General features: G+C 34.9%; 1 protein-coding gene across 2 annotated transcripts in view; it reads left to right on the top strand.

Annotated features, from left to right (window-relative positions):
* LOC138707856 (ubiquitin carboxyl-terminal hydrolase 15-like) overlaps positions 1-18311 on the top strand; it is a 136535-nt gene that overhangs the window by 10652 nt on the left and 107572 nt on the right. For both annotated transcript variants that reach the window (XM_069837842.1, XM_069837841.1), the window contains exons 2-5: positions 8308-8432; positions 10579-10709; positions 15458-15584; positions 15670-15871. In XM_069837842.1, the coding sequence (XP_069693943.1) occupies positions 8308-8432; positions 10579-10709; positions 15458-15584; positions 15670-15871 (585 nt within the window). The remainder of the gene's footprint in view (positions 1-8307; positions 8433-10578; positions 10710-15457; positions 15585-15669; positions 15872-18311) is intronic.

Here is an 18311-nt window from a genome sequence, read left to right as displayed (position 1 = left end):
AAAGTAAAATGGACTTGGAACAGTCTGGTTCTGGGCCATCGATATATCACCATGCTATTACCAAAAATAGCTCGAAATTAAAATGCCATATTCTATTGAATTAAACACCATCCATGTATATCACCATGCTGTTGCCAACTGTACCTGGAACTTGAAATGCCATGAAATGCCATAATACGTATATTGAATTAATATACATGTTACAGTATAGTTCCATTCTGGTTGATGGCACCAATATAAATGTCTACTAAAATATAACAGTATTAACTTTTTAAGGAAAACCAAAGAAGTAGTTTTCATGTTTGTTCTGATCACTGTCAGAATAAATGTAATTCTATCAATATTGTTACCATCGAAAAAAAATTTCAAACTCTTCTCTTTGGTTGAGTAAGCTGTAGTTCTCTGTACTATGTTCTTCAGAGTTATCTCTAATACTATTGATACAATTGAATTTTAAGTTGGTGAATATATACACATATACACTACCGGTCAAAAGTTTTCGGTCACCTATCACAATTATGGATTTTTCGTTAAAACAGGGATTTCGTTTTGAATTTTCTGTCATATCATAATGTTAGAGAGAGAATATATTTATTTTGTTGGTCTATTTAGTTTTTCCGATGTGTTTGTACATTGAAATAAAGTATAGCCTATACAGTGTTGTTTTCACAGCTGATCGAAAAATTTTTTGCCTGTAATGCTGTAATACATAGTTGGGGGGGAATCCGTAATAGTTGGTTCTGGTATCATCATCATCATCATCATCATCATGGATTAGACTTTTTGGCCTGTTCATCCTCAAGTTTGAAACTAATAATTCCAACATTTCTTATAGGTCCACTTGCTCTTCTGCCCTGCGGTGTGTAATGTTGGAATTGGTGTGAGATTCTGTTTGGTGCCATTCTGTTTGGTGCCATTCTGTTACCTTGAATAATTCGAGTATTTATAAGAGTAGAGTACCAATCCATTGCTGAGTGGATTCGGTGATGAGAGTGTCATCATAAGGCCTCCAAATCTCTTTGATTTTCTGCCTGGGTTTGCTCCCATAGCCTATTGGCCTCAGTTTAGAGGCACTGTGAACTTGCCTTTCGCCCTTTCCTATTAGCTATAGTCTGTTACGACTACAGAACTTAAAAAAAATGGGAGGACCTAATATATTATGATTATTTATATTGTTTGTTTTTTTTAGCATTATCTAACAAGGTTTAATCTTAAATGCTTCGAAAAAATGAATGACCAATATGATTAGAATTTAAGGTAACCTCAACCTCAGCTTTCGTGAGTTCTGTGTAACATTTACTCCTTTCATCCTTCCACTTATTTATTATTAATAACAGAAAATACACTTTCCACACAGACATTCGAACCTGTAATAGACAGGCAATAGGATACCTACATTAACATGTGTTGGACTTGACTTAAATTTACTTCAGTAAAGAAAATAACTCATTTTATATTACACTTTCAGTGTGTTAAATTGTTCCTATTTTATTTATACCTTCCTTAATTTTTTTTTTAATTTCTCATAAAAATGGTCTGTGTTGAATTCTGGACAAACATCTGTAAATGTCAAAGAATCTGTAGTCTGTTGACCATGTGCTTCAATGTCGGTTAAGAATGTTGTAACCATGGTTAAAAAGTAACATTAAAAATTTAGTAACCGTGGTTAAAAAAGTAACCATGGTTAAAATGTAATTTCTGAGTACCATTCATAATTACCAGTTACTTAAGGGAACCCGTATGTTAAAATTGACCAAAACATCGATTTTTAGATTTTTACTTAATATTATTCCTTATTCAATTCTGAACAGATTGATATATACAATATTAGCGGTAGGACCTTTTTCAATGACTTTTTATGACTAAATATCTGAGTGTGCGTGGGTATTTAAATGCACGCTAGCGTCACGCTGGCACTTCTGTAGTTCGTTCGACCACAGGTTCGACTGCAGTCTGTTTCTATCATTATTTTCTCCTTGAATTCATGTAAGAAGAAGAAGAAGAAAACATGTACAAGACGAAAATTGTGTTGGCTACTCTGTTCTGCAATAGTGAAGACTGTATGGAAATGTTTGAAAACATTAGTTCCAGGAGAGGGTTGGCAACAAAAATAAATTTACATTGCAGTAATTGTGAAAGTGTAAAGGCCACAATGACATCTGCAATGAACAGAAATAGGCTGTACAATGTAAGTACAAGACTTGTGTATGGTATGCGAAGCATTGGTAAGGGCAGACAGGCTGCACAAACTTTTTGTGCTATTATGAATCTTACTTCTACACCTGCTAGGTTTGACAGAGAAGTTTTCTTCATAAAAGAATTCCTCTCTGAAATTGCAGAAGCCTCAATGAGACAAGCTGCAACGGAAACTGTGGAGTTGAATGGTGACAATAGAGACATATGTGGGGCTTTCGATGGCAGTTGACAAAAGTGAGAGCATATGTCACTCAATGGTGTTGTCACTGCAACATCATTACTCACTGGCAAGGTGTTGGCAGTGGAAATATTGACAAAATATTCTCAGATATGTTGACAGGGAAAGGCAACTGTACATAAATGTACAAAAAACTATAAAGTTTATATTGGAGGACTGGAGGTGCAAGGTGCATTGAACATTTTTAGACAGTCTTAGGATTCTCTGAATATTCGGTATGTTGCAATATCTTGGTGATAGTGACAGCAAGGGTTTCAAAAAGGTACAAGAAGACAAGCCCTGTGGGGAAGGGGTAGAAATTGAAAAACTTGAATGCATAGGCCACGTCCACAAGAGAATGGGAGCACGACTGGGGAGACTCAAGAAGGAACTAAAGTGGATAAAACTGGATGATGGCAAGATACTCGCTGGAGCGGGTCATTTGACGAATACAAAAATTGATCTCTTTCAGACCTACTATGGCTTAGCCATTAGAAGGAACACAGGGAATGTGGAAGAAATGAGGAAGAGTGTATGGGTTACATACTTCCATAAAATTTCAACCAACGAGAAACCATACTATCAACTCTGTCCCAAAGGTCTGGATTTGTGGTGCGGTTATAATAAGGCACAAGCTCAAAATGTAGTATATGATCACAAACATTCCCTACCAGAAGCTGTCATGTTGAAGGTAAAGCCAATATTCAGAGATCTTGCTGACAAGAAGCTGGTAGAGAAATGTACATCCGGCTGCACCCAAAACCCCAATGAAAGTTTCAACAACTCTATATGGGAGAGATTGCCAAAGACAGTGTTTGTGGGCCTGAATGTCCTCAAGACTGGTGTCCTGGATGCTGTTATCACTTTCAATGATGGCAGTAGCAGCAGAAAGAAAGTTCTGGAGTTGATGGACATAAAACCAGGATTCAGTATGGAACATGAGCTATATGCCATCGAAGTCCGAAGAGTAAAAGAAGGTGAGAAAGTGGTGCAAACCCAATCAAAAGAGCATAGGACTGCAAAGGGGAACCAGAAAAGAAGACGAGAAGAAGAAGAAAAGGAAAAGGAAGATGATTACAATCCAGGGATGCATTGAAACTACAGTAACTGTAAGTTTGAACTTTATCCACTGTTTTCTCAAAACTACATTTTTTATAATTTAGGTACACTTTTCTAAAAAACTATTGCAGCTATCAGTCTGAAATTTGGAACAGTGCTTTATTATTGTATTAGTAATTGTTTGCTACCACAATTACTGTTCTAACATTGTTAGTTCCATTATCAGTGACACAGGATTGATTGTTTTTCTATGTAAATTAATTATAAAAAATGAAATTGATTTAAATAATGTAAGAAATAAGTCAGCAGTCTAGCAGAGGTGGCAAATTATAGCCCAAAGCGTTATTACTAGGCCTCCAAAGTTTCAAGTCTCTAGCCTTAATATATTCTTTGAAAAGTGTACCTATCAAATTGATTATGTATAATTAATTAGCATAATTTAGATCTGAATTATTCCAAAACTACTACGTCGTTTTATATGCAATTTTAAATTATGTTTTCTCCTACTTTGAAGAACGAGTGTTCAAAATTTTATCTCGTATGTAAAAACAGCCTAGTTACTTACAAATACGTAAATGCATGAAAATCTAAAATTTTAACATACGGGTTCCCTTAAACATGGTCAGCAAACACTTCATGTAATCAGGGTAAAGTCTGTGATGATACACAGTTTCAACAAAATGATGAAAGGAAAGCATGCATACCTCTGCAAAGATAATAATCAACATCTAAAAGCGACTGTGCATCTGTTCTGCATCAAAACGAGTGTAGAGTATAATCCTGTTCATATGCTCATCAAGGGACTGTGTCCTTAAAGCATTATAAGTGGACAGCGCAATAGATGGGAAATGATTTATGAAATGGAGAAAACAATTTAGACATCACTTTATAGGAAACATATTTTATTGTGCATTAGTTACAGTGCAAAATTCTAATAAGAGCTCATCCCAAATGAAAAAATCTTGTTGTTTTCCGTGCTCTTGTGAATGATAACATTTTCTCTGCAGTTCAAGTAACTACAGAGAACTTCACTTGATATACTGCTAGGAACAACACTAATGTAATTTTTCACTTATAGACAGATTTTAGCTGTGCCATTTTGCACTGTCAGACTTACTGCACACTCTACAGAATTCAAAGGATGACTAAATTTACAGGAAGGACAGGAATGTATTGATAGGGAGACATTTGAAAGTACCGGTAAATACATTCTTGGACAGTGCTGACTGGAATGTTTTTTCAGGTAGAGGGTGAAATTTTTTTCTTGCACTTGTGCTGCTATGACTCTCAGTATAGTCACAGCAACATATTTCTTCACCATGCTTTTATAAGTCTTAAGTTTCGCAGTTTATACAGATTCTTTTTTTACTCATTTCCGATCAGAAAAAAGGGCTACAAGCCATGCCATCCCTCACACACTATAAATACGATGATGCTGCCAGCACAGACTGTCATCAGCATGTGCAGAACCAGCCGCACCAGTACTCTACACCACTGAAGATGTTCACCGCAGCAGTGAACAAAATGTTTGGTCACACATCCAACGGACCACAGCCTGATAGCCCAAAAGCCTTTTCTCCAATATAAATAATATTCAAGTTATCATTTATATTATCGTTCTTTAGTGATATAAATAATATAAATTTAATGTTGGGTTTGGAACAATACAACTACATAATACGAGTCTTTGTAAATGTTACAGTGGTGAACCATGCTCTACGTGAGTGTAGACAGTAGCGTTTTAGTTTATCTTACCAGCATTACTCAATATTTTATATAGTGCATTCATTAGCAGTAAGTGGGAGAGTGCAGACGCAAGTGAGCAGAAACCAGACGGACAGTTAATAGTGCATAGAGGGCAATGTCCTACTATTAAGTGATATAAAGGAAGATGCAGTATTGAAAGTTGAAAATGAAAATGAGCTATTTGGATACGAAAAATCACTGCCAGAAGAATTGAGAGAAGAAATAAGAGGAGGGTTTCACAACTTTAAGGAAATAACTTTGAAGGAACAGAACTTACCATCTCAAAATGTACATGATAATAATCAAACAACAGAAAACTTGAAGTTAAAAGTGGAAGACAATAGGGAGAAGCTTGAGAAACTGTTATGGAAGAACAAGTAAATGAAAGAAAAAATTTAATATTTTGAATATAAACAAAGGAAAACAAATTTGATAATTTTCAGAGTTGAAGAAGTGGGACGCAAATTTGAAATGGGAACATATGAGACAATGTGCAATATGTGCTACGAGATTTTTAATTTAGACTTGAGAGAAGGAGACACAGAACAGACTTATAGACTAGAGAAAGGAACAAATCGACCAGTTTTAGTAAGATTTGTAAGTATGAGAACTAAAAAAATAATTTTGAGTAATTTAAGAAAACTATACACATAAAAAAATGTTTGCATAACACTTGTTCACCATGATGCAGAGCTTGTTTACGGTGTGCTTGGGCCCACCTCTGATGAACAGCTCTGTGTCGGTCAAGGAGGGGGACATGATGGAGGGGCCGTCTTGCGTGTAGGGCTCTCACATGCAAACGATTTCTGATGTCTGGGTGGAAACTTGCACCCCTGAAGCTCATTGCAAGTCAGTCCAGAGCTCTGTGGTGCTAGCAATCGGGTGCCTATCATAACAAAGTGGTCTTGAGCTGCTGTTATGGAGTGAGGACGACCTGTCCGTAGACTATCAGACATGGAATATGTCTGCTGGTACCTCCTCCATACTCGTGACACGTCACTTTGGTCGACTCCAAGACAGTTTGCCACAGCTCTCTGAGTTAGGCTTTGCTGGTTCAGTGCAATGATGCGTGCCAGTTAAACAGTGTGATGAATTGCCTAGGCATGTTTATGTGACTGACAACATGCACCGAATGTGTACAGGCCATGACATGAGCTGTCTACTTTTCCTCTGTAGATAGCAGAAAATGGAGGAAGCGATTGGTTGCAAAACATCGGATGTGCACACTGATTTTTCAAAACGATACACTTTACAAGATCATGAATGGCATTGTAGGAGCCTAAAAAAGGCTACATGTTTATTTTCTGTGCTATTCGTTGATATGCAAAACGTTTTTTGATGTGTATAAAAAGAACAAAAAATGGAATTGAAATGGATATGAACGAAATGAGAAGTAGAAGCTAGAAATGAGGTTAGATGAGGTGAGGAAAAATATGCAAGGTTTCACAAAAGAAAGTAAATAAGCTCACAGCAGAGAGCAGCATTGAGGACAAAGAGGAGAGAGAATGATAGTCGTCAGCAGAAGGTAATAAACAGGAAGAATAGGAACGTGACTGGTATCAGCTGACAACATTGAAATCAGCAGATCAAAATAGGAAATTTCTAACAAATGTGGAGGAGCTATTTAGGAAAGAATTGGAAAGAGAAGGGGGATCAGTGAATAGTAAGAATTCGAGTGAAAGTGAGGGAGATGAGGTGTGGATTTTGTCACTGAAAGGAAGCAGACTGAAGTTAAGGAAAATGGAAAATACAACCTGAGAAACTGGTGTAGAGGGAAAAAATAGAATAGAATGAGGAAAAATGCATAAAAAGACTTTAAACTGGAAGAAAGATGAGAAAATGCAGTGAAGTAGAGTAGTGGCTGATAAACTGATACAGAAAGAAGAGAAGTGAGCAATTAAAAATGCGAGTTTAAAGTAAATTTCGAATCAGTGAAGCAAGTGAATAAGAACTGATAATAAACTACACAATATAAAGGAGTAATTTAATAGTGGTTTAAGTATAACTTAAATGATGTACAGAATTAGCATGTAGGATATTAATTGTGTGCTAGAATAATAAAAGAGTAGAGAGAGTTTAGATAAAGGAACTGAGAGAGTGAAAGGATGATAATAAGGATTATAGAAACTTAGGAAAAAGTGTTGAAGTATGCAATTTAAGTGAATGTAGTATTAGAAGGACTAGTTTAGTGAGACAGTAGGATATTTAAAAAATATATATATATAGTGATAGTGGACTGAAATACAGAAATGTGATGGTTCACCATGACTAATATGTGGTGCTGATTGACAATAAAATATCTAAAAATAGTGCAGTTATCACTAATACAGTCTATTACTAGTGGTACAAATGCTGCTGCTATTCAATGTTACATTTTATAATTACTATCATAATTTATTATTTTGGTACCAGTAATGCAATTCCATTTTACTTTGCTACGCAGATTCTAAGGAAGTACTTTGGCAAAAGGAACTAGAGTAATTTTTTTTATGTTTGAATTTTGATATTTACTCATTTTATGTACTTTTTAACTTGACTTTTTGTTCTAATGTAGAAAAACTGTTATTCAATAACCACACACCACAGAATCAAAATTAAGACTGTTCAAATCACAAGTCATTGCAAAATCAATCAGTTCACACAACAATTTATGAAAATTAATGGATTACTTAGAAGTTTGATGTTAGTGACCACATTGTTTAGATGGGGTGGAGCCATTGAGGAAACCAATAATATCACAGCAGAGAGGTTTTGAGTGTTGTAAACTACGTGCTAGCAATTTTGAGGCAGCAGGGTCTTGTGTACCTAATAGGCTACTTTTCAATCAGATTTGGGAAAGGATCGCTGTTCATCCTGATGCATGGCAGGTCGTCTTTTCTGACAAGCTCACTGTGATACTCAGGAATCCACTTTCATCATTGTAATTAAAGGAGTAAAATAAAAATTAATTATTATTGCATAACATACATTCTACTTTACTGCTGGTCCAATGTTAACATAGTGTTGAATGTTTTAGAGAGATACTACGACATGTATAAAATTTTATTGAGAATGTATTTTACTGATTTTTTTTGTTGCTCTTGTTTCAGGTTCCTTATTGACTGTAAATGGTTTAAGAATTTTAAGCGATTCGTTGGACTAGATGAAGCATGGGACACCTTTGGAGTTCCTGATGACCATCCTGGTCCAATTGACAACAGTTCACTGTTTAGTGGTACGCATTTTATATTGTGATGTTATTTTTAAAGAGAGGTACACTATTTCTATCTTATTACTTCAGTAAGGAAATTACGTTTTTTCTGTTAGCTCTTATGACAGTACTGTGGAATGAGGCACTAGCTTTCTAATTTTGTTGTAGTGTTGTGTTTTTTCATGCTATAGACTGATTAATAAAGACCGAGACTGATTTTGTTAACAAATACTTTCACAACTCGTGTAATTGAACTGTGTGGGCTTTCTTGCACAGGATGGAAGTAATATAACTGTGCAGATTGAAGGGAAGCAAGAGAATACATTAAAGTAAATAAAAAGCCTATTGTGCGTTTTGTAATTAAGTGCAGGTTTAATTAGAAAATTAGGCTGAAAGTCTGTGTAGTTTGGCGAAGTGCAGCACCATCTCACCTACTTAACTTAATACACATATTCAGCATTAGGAAATTATCTTTTTATTGTTCCTTGCACACCTCCAGAAGATCCAGACATAACAGAAGCTCCATCAGGTTTGTGCAATTAACTTCCAAGCATTTTCTTGTGTGTCTATTTTTTTTTTTTTCAATTCTGCATGAAGACAATAGGCCAATGTTTGGGTTTCATGGTGCTGTGGTGAAATAAAACTCCAAAATCTTTCAACCGTCTTGCTCTTTACCACAGTGATATACAATGGTCATTTGAAATTAGAGGTGGGGGTGACCAACATTTTGCCGTCACAGCTTTGAACTGTGACAACTCTGGAAAAATCTCTGTGATTGATAATAGCGATTTTGTCATGGTGTGATTTTTGTGTTCAGATGATTCTTGGTGTTTGCGAATGTTGTAACACCCTGGCATTTGTTTAAAGTTTTAAATCCAGATAAGGTCTTGAACTATTGCTTTGAATGGGTAGCATAAATAGAGTTGTTATGGGTAATCCAGAAGTAATGAAAATGTCACTTAACAGACAGCACTTCATGTGAATAATCTCCATTTTTTCTGTCTCGGTCTTTTTTGTCTGCAATTGTATCAACCATTGGATTACAGATTAATAACACATATTTAGAAGTTCTAATTTACTTACAATTGGAGATGAATGTGAATCAGTAGTTTTGCATTTAAATCACAAAGCTGTGAAGCCAATTGAAGGAATACGAATTTAATGTAGCCTTTGAAGAGTGTGCTCAATGAAGCCATTACATAGGAAAGAGAGATCTGAATAATACGAAGTTGTGATTGCTTAATACAGTAGACTCTTGATAATCTGGCCATTCCTTGCACAGAGGGGTGCCAGATTAGCGAGAGTACTAGATTACTGAGAATGCTTAAAAGGTAATTAAATTTAATTTTATAAGCTGCGCCAGTCACTCAGCTTGCATTTCTAAATCGAAACTATGTTTCACAAGTGGCTGGTGCGTGTATACATACAGGTATATACGAGTACGTGTATAAGTAATACAGCATAACACATGGCACTGGTACAAATTTTCCAGGAAACTATTACAGTAGAAGTGATAGGAAGTACACTAGGACGACCCCGAATAATTGAGAGGCTGGATTACTGAGGGCCAGATTAGCGAGAGTCTAGTGTATTAAGAGATATCTAGGGGAGGACAAATGAAGCAGGAAGTTGATAGAGTTGCAGAGCAAAGTTGCAATTTACCTGGAGTGAGTAGAGCTGTAGAATACAACTAAAAGTAACCTTAACAAACTAAACCAAATGTAACCTTAACAAACTAAACCTAAACTAAAAAACTGAAACTGAAGTAAGGGCACAAAAACTAAATTAAGAAACTAAAACTAGCCTGATAGAACCAAATCTAACCAAAACAAAAAAGTCATGCAAATAAACTAAAACGGACTAACTTTACTAAATCTAAACTAGCCAAACCAAAAGTAACCTAAACAAACTAAAACTAACCTTATAATGAAAGGGAGCCAAAAAAACCAAGACCATTCCAAGCAAACAATTCATATGTGGTGAAACTTGTTAAGTTTCATTCAGCAAGAATCTATGTCAGTATATTTTCACGAGTGGTTTGTTCAGGTTTGAGAATTTTGTGTGAATAAAATTGGATTATATCATGTGTTACAGATTGAAATCTATGTGTATGTCCACTTTGACATTAAATACCAAGAATTATTTTCACAAATGGTATTAATGATTTCAGATGAAGAACACGGAATAATTAGAGAAAGCCTCATAGATGAACTTGACTATGTACTCGTTCCCACTGAATCTTGGAATCTTCTAGTAGATTGGTATGGAACAGTAAATTCAAGAACAGCAATATCCAGACAGGTAATTTGTTTTGTGAGAGTTGCTTTAGATTTATTAGCTCTCTATTATTAAACTTAATACTCAAGATTGTTATAATGCAGGTCAACACAATTAATTAGTATTGGTGGAAAGAAAACTCATCAGGTTAGTTTCAGAGACATTATGAATGTTTAATATGCTCTCCACGTTTAGCAAGTCTCTAATCAAGTTTCTGCCAAACTGTGTGGCATGTTGCGTTTAATCTCTTAGATGGCTGTTGTGATGCGCACGCAGGTCAACCAGCATTGCTGCAAGTGGTGTCATAAAAACACGACGCTTGATGAAACCCCACAGGAAGATATCACACTGGGTAAGATCTGGGGTGTGTGGTGGCCAACACATAAGTTCTTGATTTTCTGCACTTGCATGACTGAACCATTATTGTGGCAATTGATCATTGAGGTAGCCCTGAACATTGTTCTGGTAATGTGGGTTGGTGCACAATCCTGTTGAAAGATGAAGTTGACAGACACTATCTTCCTCCAGCTGGGGGAGGAGCCATTTTTGCAGCATATGAAGATTTGTAGCTCCTGTCACACTGGTTTCATTGAGGAAGAAGGGCCCATAAAACTTTTGATGAGAAATAGTGTAGAAGACATTCGAGTTTTAGGGAATCAGCATTCGTGTTTCAAGAATGCTGGTGATTATCAGTCCCCAAATCCTCACGTTATGTTTATTCACTTTTCCTTACATGTGGAGTGTGCTTCTTCACTAAAGACCAACTTTTCAGAGAAACCATCCTAGTCCATTAGCCCAAGATCAACACTTGCAGGCCAAAGTCAGTGTTACTCAGATCTTGAAACAACTGTAGATGGTAAGGTTTCATTTGAAAATATTTCTGCAGAACCTGCCATACATTTTTTTTTCTTTTGATGGCCAGTTCTTGGTCTCTCTGGTAGGTGGATTTCTGAATGGCTCAAGAAACTTGCGAGAATCAGGAATCAGTCTGAGACAGTCCTAGATAGACCGAAACAGTCTTAGTCTGAAACAAGTAACAAGTAAAATATGAAACCAAATTATTGATCGTGATCTCAAATGTTATATGAAAACGTTCGTCATGGAAAGCTACAGAATGCAAAATGGAGATACATAATAACGTACTAAAAACCTTCTTTGCAGGCATAGATAAATGGCCTTAACAATCCATACAAATAAATGGAAAACAGACGCAAAATATCAAACCCGATTCAATCCAAGGAAGGAAAGTTAGTTTCTACACTATGAATGCCATGCACGAAGTGGCTTACACCAAACAAGCATGGCATCTTTTAATCTCGACAGACAATTCAAACAGCAAAGTTCGGGAATCAAGTCCAGTGGGGAGAACCACTTATCATCTTTCCTGTCTTGTCCCATCTACTCTACTCTAATCTACTTTGCTCTGCTGTCATCTTGTCAAGTTTCTGATCCGTACACCTCAAAGCCTCCCTACTGTGTTGTAAATCCCTTGATCTCTACTCAATGAAGACTCCATAGTGATTGACTGCCACTGAGTACAGACCAGCATAACAGAAAATTCAAATCCCTGGTCTCAAGAGTGGGTAACAAATCCTAACATGTAATGGACAATAATTGATATATGAAATCGAAGCATTCAATTTGAACACTAATGAATGACAGTTGATATAACAAGGCAAAGACCTTACCAAAGAAAAAAAACATGCCAAGCAATCACTGCATACATAATTCAGCATAATATAAGCACATACATAGCATACATAGAGAAAGAAACCAGGGTAAGGGCTATAAATAACTTCACGAGAGTAAACCGAGAAGGTGCAGGGAAAACAGAAAGGACTGCCACAATGTGTGGGAGCAGCCATGTCTGTTTACCATCCATACTAACTTTAGATTTTCCCTTTAAAAACTCCAGCTGATCAAGTGTGAGGGTGTGAGTAAATTTGTAGTGACAAATAGATAAATGCGGTCAAAGTGTATGTCCTTACCAGGGAACGGATTTCTGGATGCTAAAAGGATATATTTAGGAATTCATAAAATCCAGTTTAGGACTTTTAGAAGCTTAAATAAAATTAACAACAAAATTAATAATTTATAACAACATTTTAGGTGGAATTTATGTGCAAATAACTGGTGCTGACAGTGAGTGCTACTGAACTGAAGACTCAAATTCTACCAGTGAAAGAGACTGATTGCTGGTTGGTCAGTTTCATTTCGCATAACAGGGATGCATTGAAGTGAAAACTAATTTCTAAGCTCTCACCTAACCTGATAAACCTACTGCCTCATTTATGCTAGATGGACTTTTCCAAACGAACTTCGGTTTCAGGGAATTAGGTACAATCTTCTTTCCTCCACTTCTCAGATCAATATGCAACGAACTTGCCAGGGCAGTGTTTGTAAGGTAATTTTTTAATTTTTTACGTCTTAAAAAGTATTTTTGTAATTTTTTTGGCCTTTTTGCATTTTTAGGACACATATTTTTATTTTAAATACATGAAAAATACTAAAAAGGTGCTTTCCAGCCACAAACACAGCTTTTAGGCATTTATGGAAGTTTATGGTTCATTTAAGAGTTTTAGGTCTTATAGAAGATTAATAGGGGGTCCTGTGTACACGAAATCTAGAGATATCTCATTAATATACGTCTAGGATGTAACAAACAAAATAGGTATGGACCTATAAATCCATTCCCTGATCCTTACCAACTGTAAGTGCTTGTGGACCGGTTTAAACTACTGTGTCTATTTTAGAGTGTAAGTCATAGCGAATTTTTGGTGTTGTGGTATTGTTAATTAATTTTTTCAGTATTATATCTACAGAGGAAAAAGTTTTCCTTCAGTTCATTTGGTTTTCTGAGATGGTGACAACTATGTGAGAAATGTGAAGTTACACTTTCGGGAAATTTTTAAAAACTCTTTCTCATCACAACACTGTGTGTGATTTAGTAAATACATTTTGCAAAACAAGTGCAGCGCAAGATGCTGTAGAAACATGCCTCTGATTTTGACAAAGGAGGAACTGTTTGATATTTCTGATAGGATGGTTCAAGGAGGAAATTGACACAACAAGCTAATGTGTCTATAATTGTGGTGCATAAAGCTGTGAAAACTGAACTAAAATTATGTGTGTTTAGTGTGCTCACCATATTCGAGTTGAAACTCACGGACCATCAGAAGAGAGTTTGTTATTATGAATGATTTGAACGGTTTATTAACCATTATGAAGCTGAAGTTCTGGACAGAAATTTTTACAAGTGACGCTTGGTTTCATCTTTGAGAAAATGTACATTCCCAAAAAAAACATGCATTTGATCATCTGAGAATCATCATGTGATTAAAGAAATGCCACTTCATCTCTCTAAAATTGGAGTATAGATTGCAATATTGTAGTTGCGAATTATTGGACCAATATTTTATAACGGTTCGGTAAATTCTGAAATATATTATTCAGAGACTTTCATCCCTTTCATTGCATAGCCAAACAAAATCAAGATTACAAATTCGTTCTTTCATCAAGATGTCACAGTCCATACATTGAATTGTTTTATGTAACTATTGGAAGAAGTTTTTGGAGAGAGGTTAATTTCTCAAGGACTGGTCACCATGATTCTCGGACCTGACACCACACTATTTCTTCTGGGGCAGAGCTAAGTCATCAGTCAGATCAGTCCACAAAAAAAATGGCGAGTTTAAAATTTCATAAAAATCATGTAAATGAAGTGAGAAGTGAAAATTTAATAAAAGTGTTTTAAAATAACTGTGAATTACAGTTTGTCATTAAATTTCATGGTCAACATTTTCAACATCTTGTCTGAATTTGATGAGTGATGTATATTATTTAATGTTTAATTAATTGATTTGTCTATTGAGGCTAATCATGTTGTTCTTAAGCCACTTTTCTAGGGTTTGAAGGTAGAAACAATGTCACGTGGTATTAGAATTTCCCAATGATTTGAATTGCGTCAGTTTAAAATTTTCCCCACGCAAGAGAGGCAGTGTTGTCACCTGTTCTTTGTGTTTAGCTGACTAGCAGCTACTTTCATTGTTGCAGTGACACTTTTCTAAATGTCTGTAGTTTACATTTCATAGACAAAAAATCTGAATTTGTATGTAGATTAGAAGGAAATGAAATAGCATTGCCGAGTCTTATGTATACTTGCAAATCATCCACTCTACCACCTGTCGTACAATCCTACTAACACATGAGTGAGAACAGTTTATTTGCTCTAGTTTCTGTTTCATGACCCACATTCTAGAAGTTATCAGTTACATTTGCTTCTAGTTATTTGTGTAGTAAGAATGATGACGTTCAGAGAAACTTTCTGAGCTTTATATATTTGAAATAAGTCAAGATGATGAGATTAAATTCACTTATAAAGTTAAGGTGACAGCTGTACTGTTTGATGAGATATTTTAAACTATAAACTTCAGTATTTTTCTTCTAGAAGTGTACAAATATTTGTCTGTTACATTCAAAAGTTGTAAGGTAGCATTGATATGAAGTTTTAATCACCAATTTCCAATTATGTATTTTTCCTGCAATGAGTCTATTGCTGTAAAATACAAAAACACATGAAGTTTTTATTTACCACTATAAAATTAGGAATTAATGTTTCAGACTGTGTAGCTATACATAAATAATTGTTTCTTTTTGCAACATTGACTTGTTTGGTGCAAATGTATAATGCTTTTCTCAGTATTTTGTTTCAATATTTTAATCATGGCTTTTATATTGTATAATTATGTAATCTGTATTTTATATATTCTCAGGTTATTGAGTATGGTGTATTTGTAAAACACTACAAAGTCGAGGTATATTTATTACAGTTAAGACTTTGTAAGGATTTTAACCTGGAGAGTGAAACAACACAGAAGTTCAGTAAGGGTGACACTATAGGTAAGTCATACGAAATTGATTGTAATTGGATATTTTATTCAGGTGATCACCATCTACATTGAGCAGTATATGTTCGAAATTTCAGGCACTATCGAATCAGTAATGAAGAAAATTTACAGAATACCAGATGATGAAGAAACTAAAATATGGAGCTCATTCAATACAAATTCATTTGAAGAGCTCACGAAGCGAGAGAACACAGCACAGGATGTGGGACTCTTCCACAACCAGCTGGTAGTGATAGAAACTCGTTCAGAAAATGGAAGTTGGATTCGACAAGCAAAAAGGTAGGACTTCTATTTATCCAACCTTTTTCTTCTTAAAGCTTAATACCTAATGTTCTTATGATATACATTTTCTGTGACAATGAATATCACAATTTAGTTCTGCATCATGAAAGTCAGGAAAACTTGGAAAAAATGTTGAGACCATGTTATGCAATAAGTATATGATTCTCATCTCACGTAAGTTGTAATGGGTATTAAACTCTTTCTTTTGTCTTTAACAGTCTGAAAAATCTTTGATTTTTTTATTCGTGTAATGAGGCCATGATATAAGTACCATTATTTGATGTATTATTCGTTCTAGACTCTTGGGAGGGAGGGGTGAAATGCGACGAGAAATTGATAAGGGTGGATTTACAGATCAGAGATATCATAGAAAAAGACTGTTCTCTAATGACTAGGACCAGGAAATTCATGCCTTTGCATATTATATTTTTCCATTGGCTATAATTAATTCCTGATTAATTATCTTCACGAATCATAAACATTTAAGGTTATTAAACCAAATTTTATCTTGCATATATTTGCATATTTTGAAGTTTTTTTATAAATGCGTAACATTTCATGATATTTATATTATTGTACCATATTTTCGCATTTAAGCTCATTAAAGCTGATTTTATGTTGCATAAAATTCATAGTTTGGATTGTTAAATAAAAACATCATTTTCTGTTTTTGAAAACTGGTATTGAGTGAAATTATTATAATTATTTTTACCAGAAAAGTATTGAAAGTTTCGCAACACACCTAGCTACTCTCATGGCTCAGTAGTGTGCCTTTTTCAACAATAAATTTAAGTTTAATCTCATGTAGTTTCATCTATAATGTTATTTCATTTTTAGAATTTGTTGTTATTATTATTATTATTATTATTATTATTATTATTAATATTCGTTACTTATTTTTCAGTGATATAAAAAATATACAATTTAATAGTGCATATTTATTGGCATATTTTAAGATTCTTGAACGGACACTTGCATGAATATTTAGTAGGTTTTTAAAGCATGAACTTTCTGGCCCTACTAATGACAGTACAGTTTATAGCAAGACATATTGTAGCAGTAGACTTGGATCTTGCTGTATTCTAAATAGAAAACATTGTTGTATAAATGTGAAAAGAAAATTGAGATTGCTTTTCATATACAGTAGAATTCCTCTTAACTGGCAACAAAGGCACCAAGCTAATTCTGGACACGAGATTTTGTCGAATAATTAAATGAATATTTAGAAAAATTACCTGTTCATATTTTATGATGCCGACTGTTGAAACTGCAGCCATGTGAAACTTATTTCTTAGTCACTTGACCATAACTAAATACTTACTTACAAATGGCTCTTAAGGAACCTGCAGGTTCATTACCGCCCTCACATAAGCCCTCCATCGGTCCTTATCCTATGCAAGATTAATCCAGTCTCTATCATCATATCCCACCTCCCTCACATCCATTTTAATATTATCCTCCCATCTACATCTCAGCCTTCCTGAAGGTCTTTTTCCCTCCGACCTCTCAACCAACACTCTATATGCATTTCTGGATTCGCCCATACGTGTTATATGCCCTATCCATCTCAAACATCTGGATTTAATGTTCCTAATTATGTTAGGTGAAGAATACAATGCATGCAGTTCTGCGTTGTGCAACTTTCTCCATTCTCCTGTAACTTCATCCCTCTTAACCCCAAATATTTTCCTAAGAACCTTATTCTCAAACACCCTTAATCTCTGTTCCTCTCTCAAAGTGAGAGTCTAAGTTTCACAACCATACAAAACAACCGGTAATATAACTGTTTTATAAATTCTGACTAAGATTTTTTGACAGCAGACTAGATGACAAAAGCTTCTGAACTGAATAACAACAGGCATTTCACATATTTATTCTGCGTTTAATTTCCTCCCGAGTGTCATTTATATTTGGTACTGTTGCTCCAAGATATTTGAATTTTTCCACCTCTTCAAAGGATAAATCTCCAATTTTTATATTTCCATTTCGTACAATATTCTTGACCATAACTAAATAAACATAAAAACTGTGTGGGCTTTCTTTATTGAAACACATGTGGTCATGGTCACTGTCAATTGATTTCTGCATTCAGTCACATTTAATATTTTTTGCATACCAACTTAATAATAATTAATAATTTAACTCTTTTATATTCTAGCAATCACAACTGTTCATCTTTAAGTGCATCGTAACTTGTGTACTAGTTCGCTTCAAATGCCAGATTAATAATACATATTTATCACAACAGTGAAATGAAATGATAAATGGTGAAAACTGTTTGTAGCTCAGAAATTTAATTAACAGTGGAATAATTCTGAAATTACTGTAAAGAATACTATATCAATAATAGAAGAAGAATGATATTGAACATAAATAAATTCGTAACTTTAATGTAGAATAGGCCTAATTACTTTTTTCTAACCAAACAGACTCTTCA

The sequence above is a fragment of the Periplaneta americana genome, chromosome 10 (genome assembly GCF_040183065.1).
Source record: "Periplaneta americana isolate PAMFEO1 chromosome 10, P.americana_PAMFEO1_priV1, whole genome shotgun sequence".
Classification (NCBI taxonomy): domain Eukaryota; kingdom Metazoa; phylum Arthropoda; class Insecta; order Blattodea; family Blattidae; genus Periplaneta; species Periplaneta americana.
Note: the sequence above shows the minus strand (reverse complement) of the source record. Positions and strands in the feature narration are given on the sequence as shown.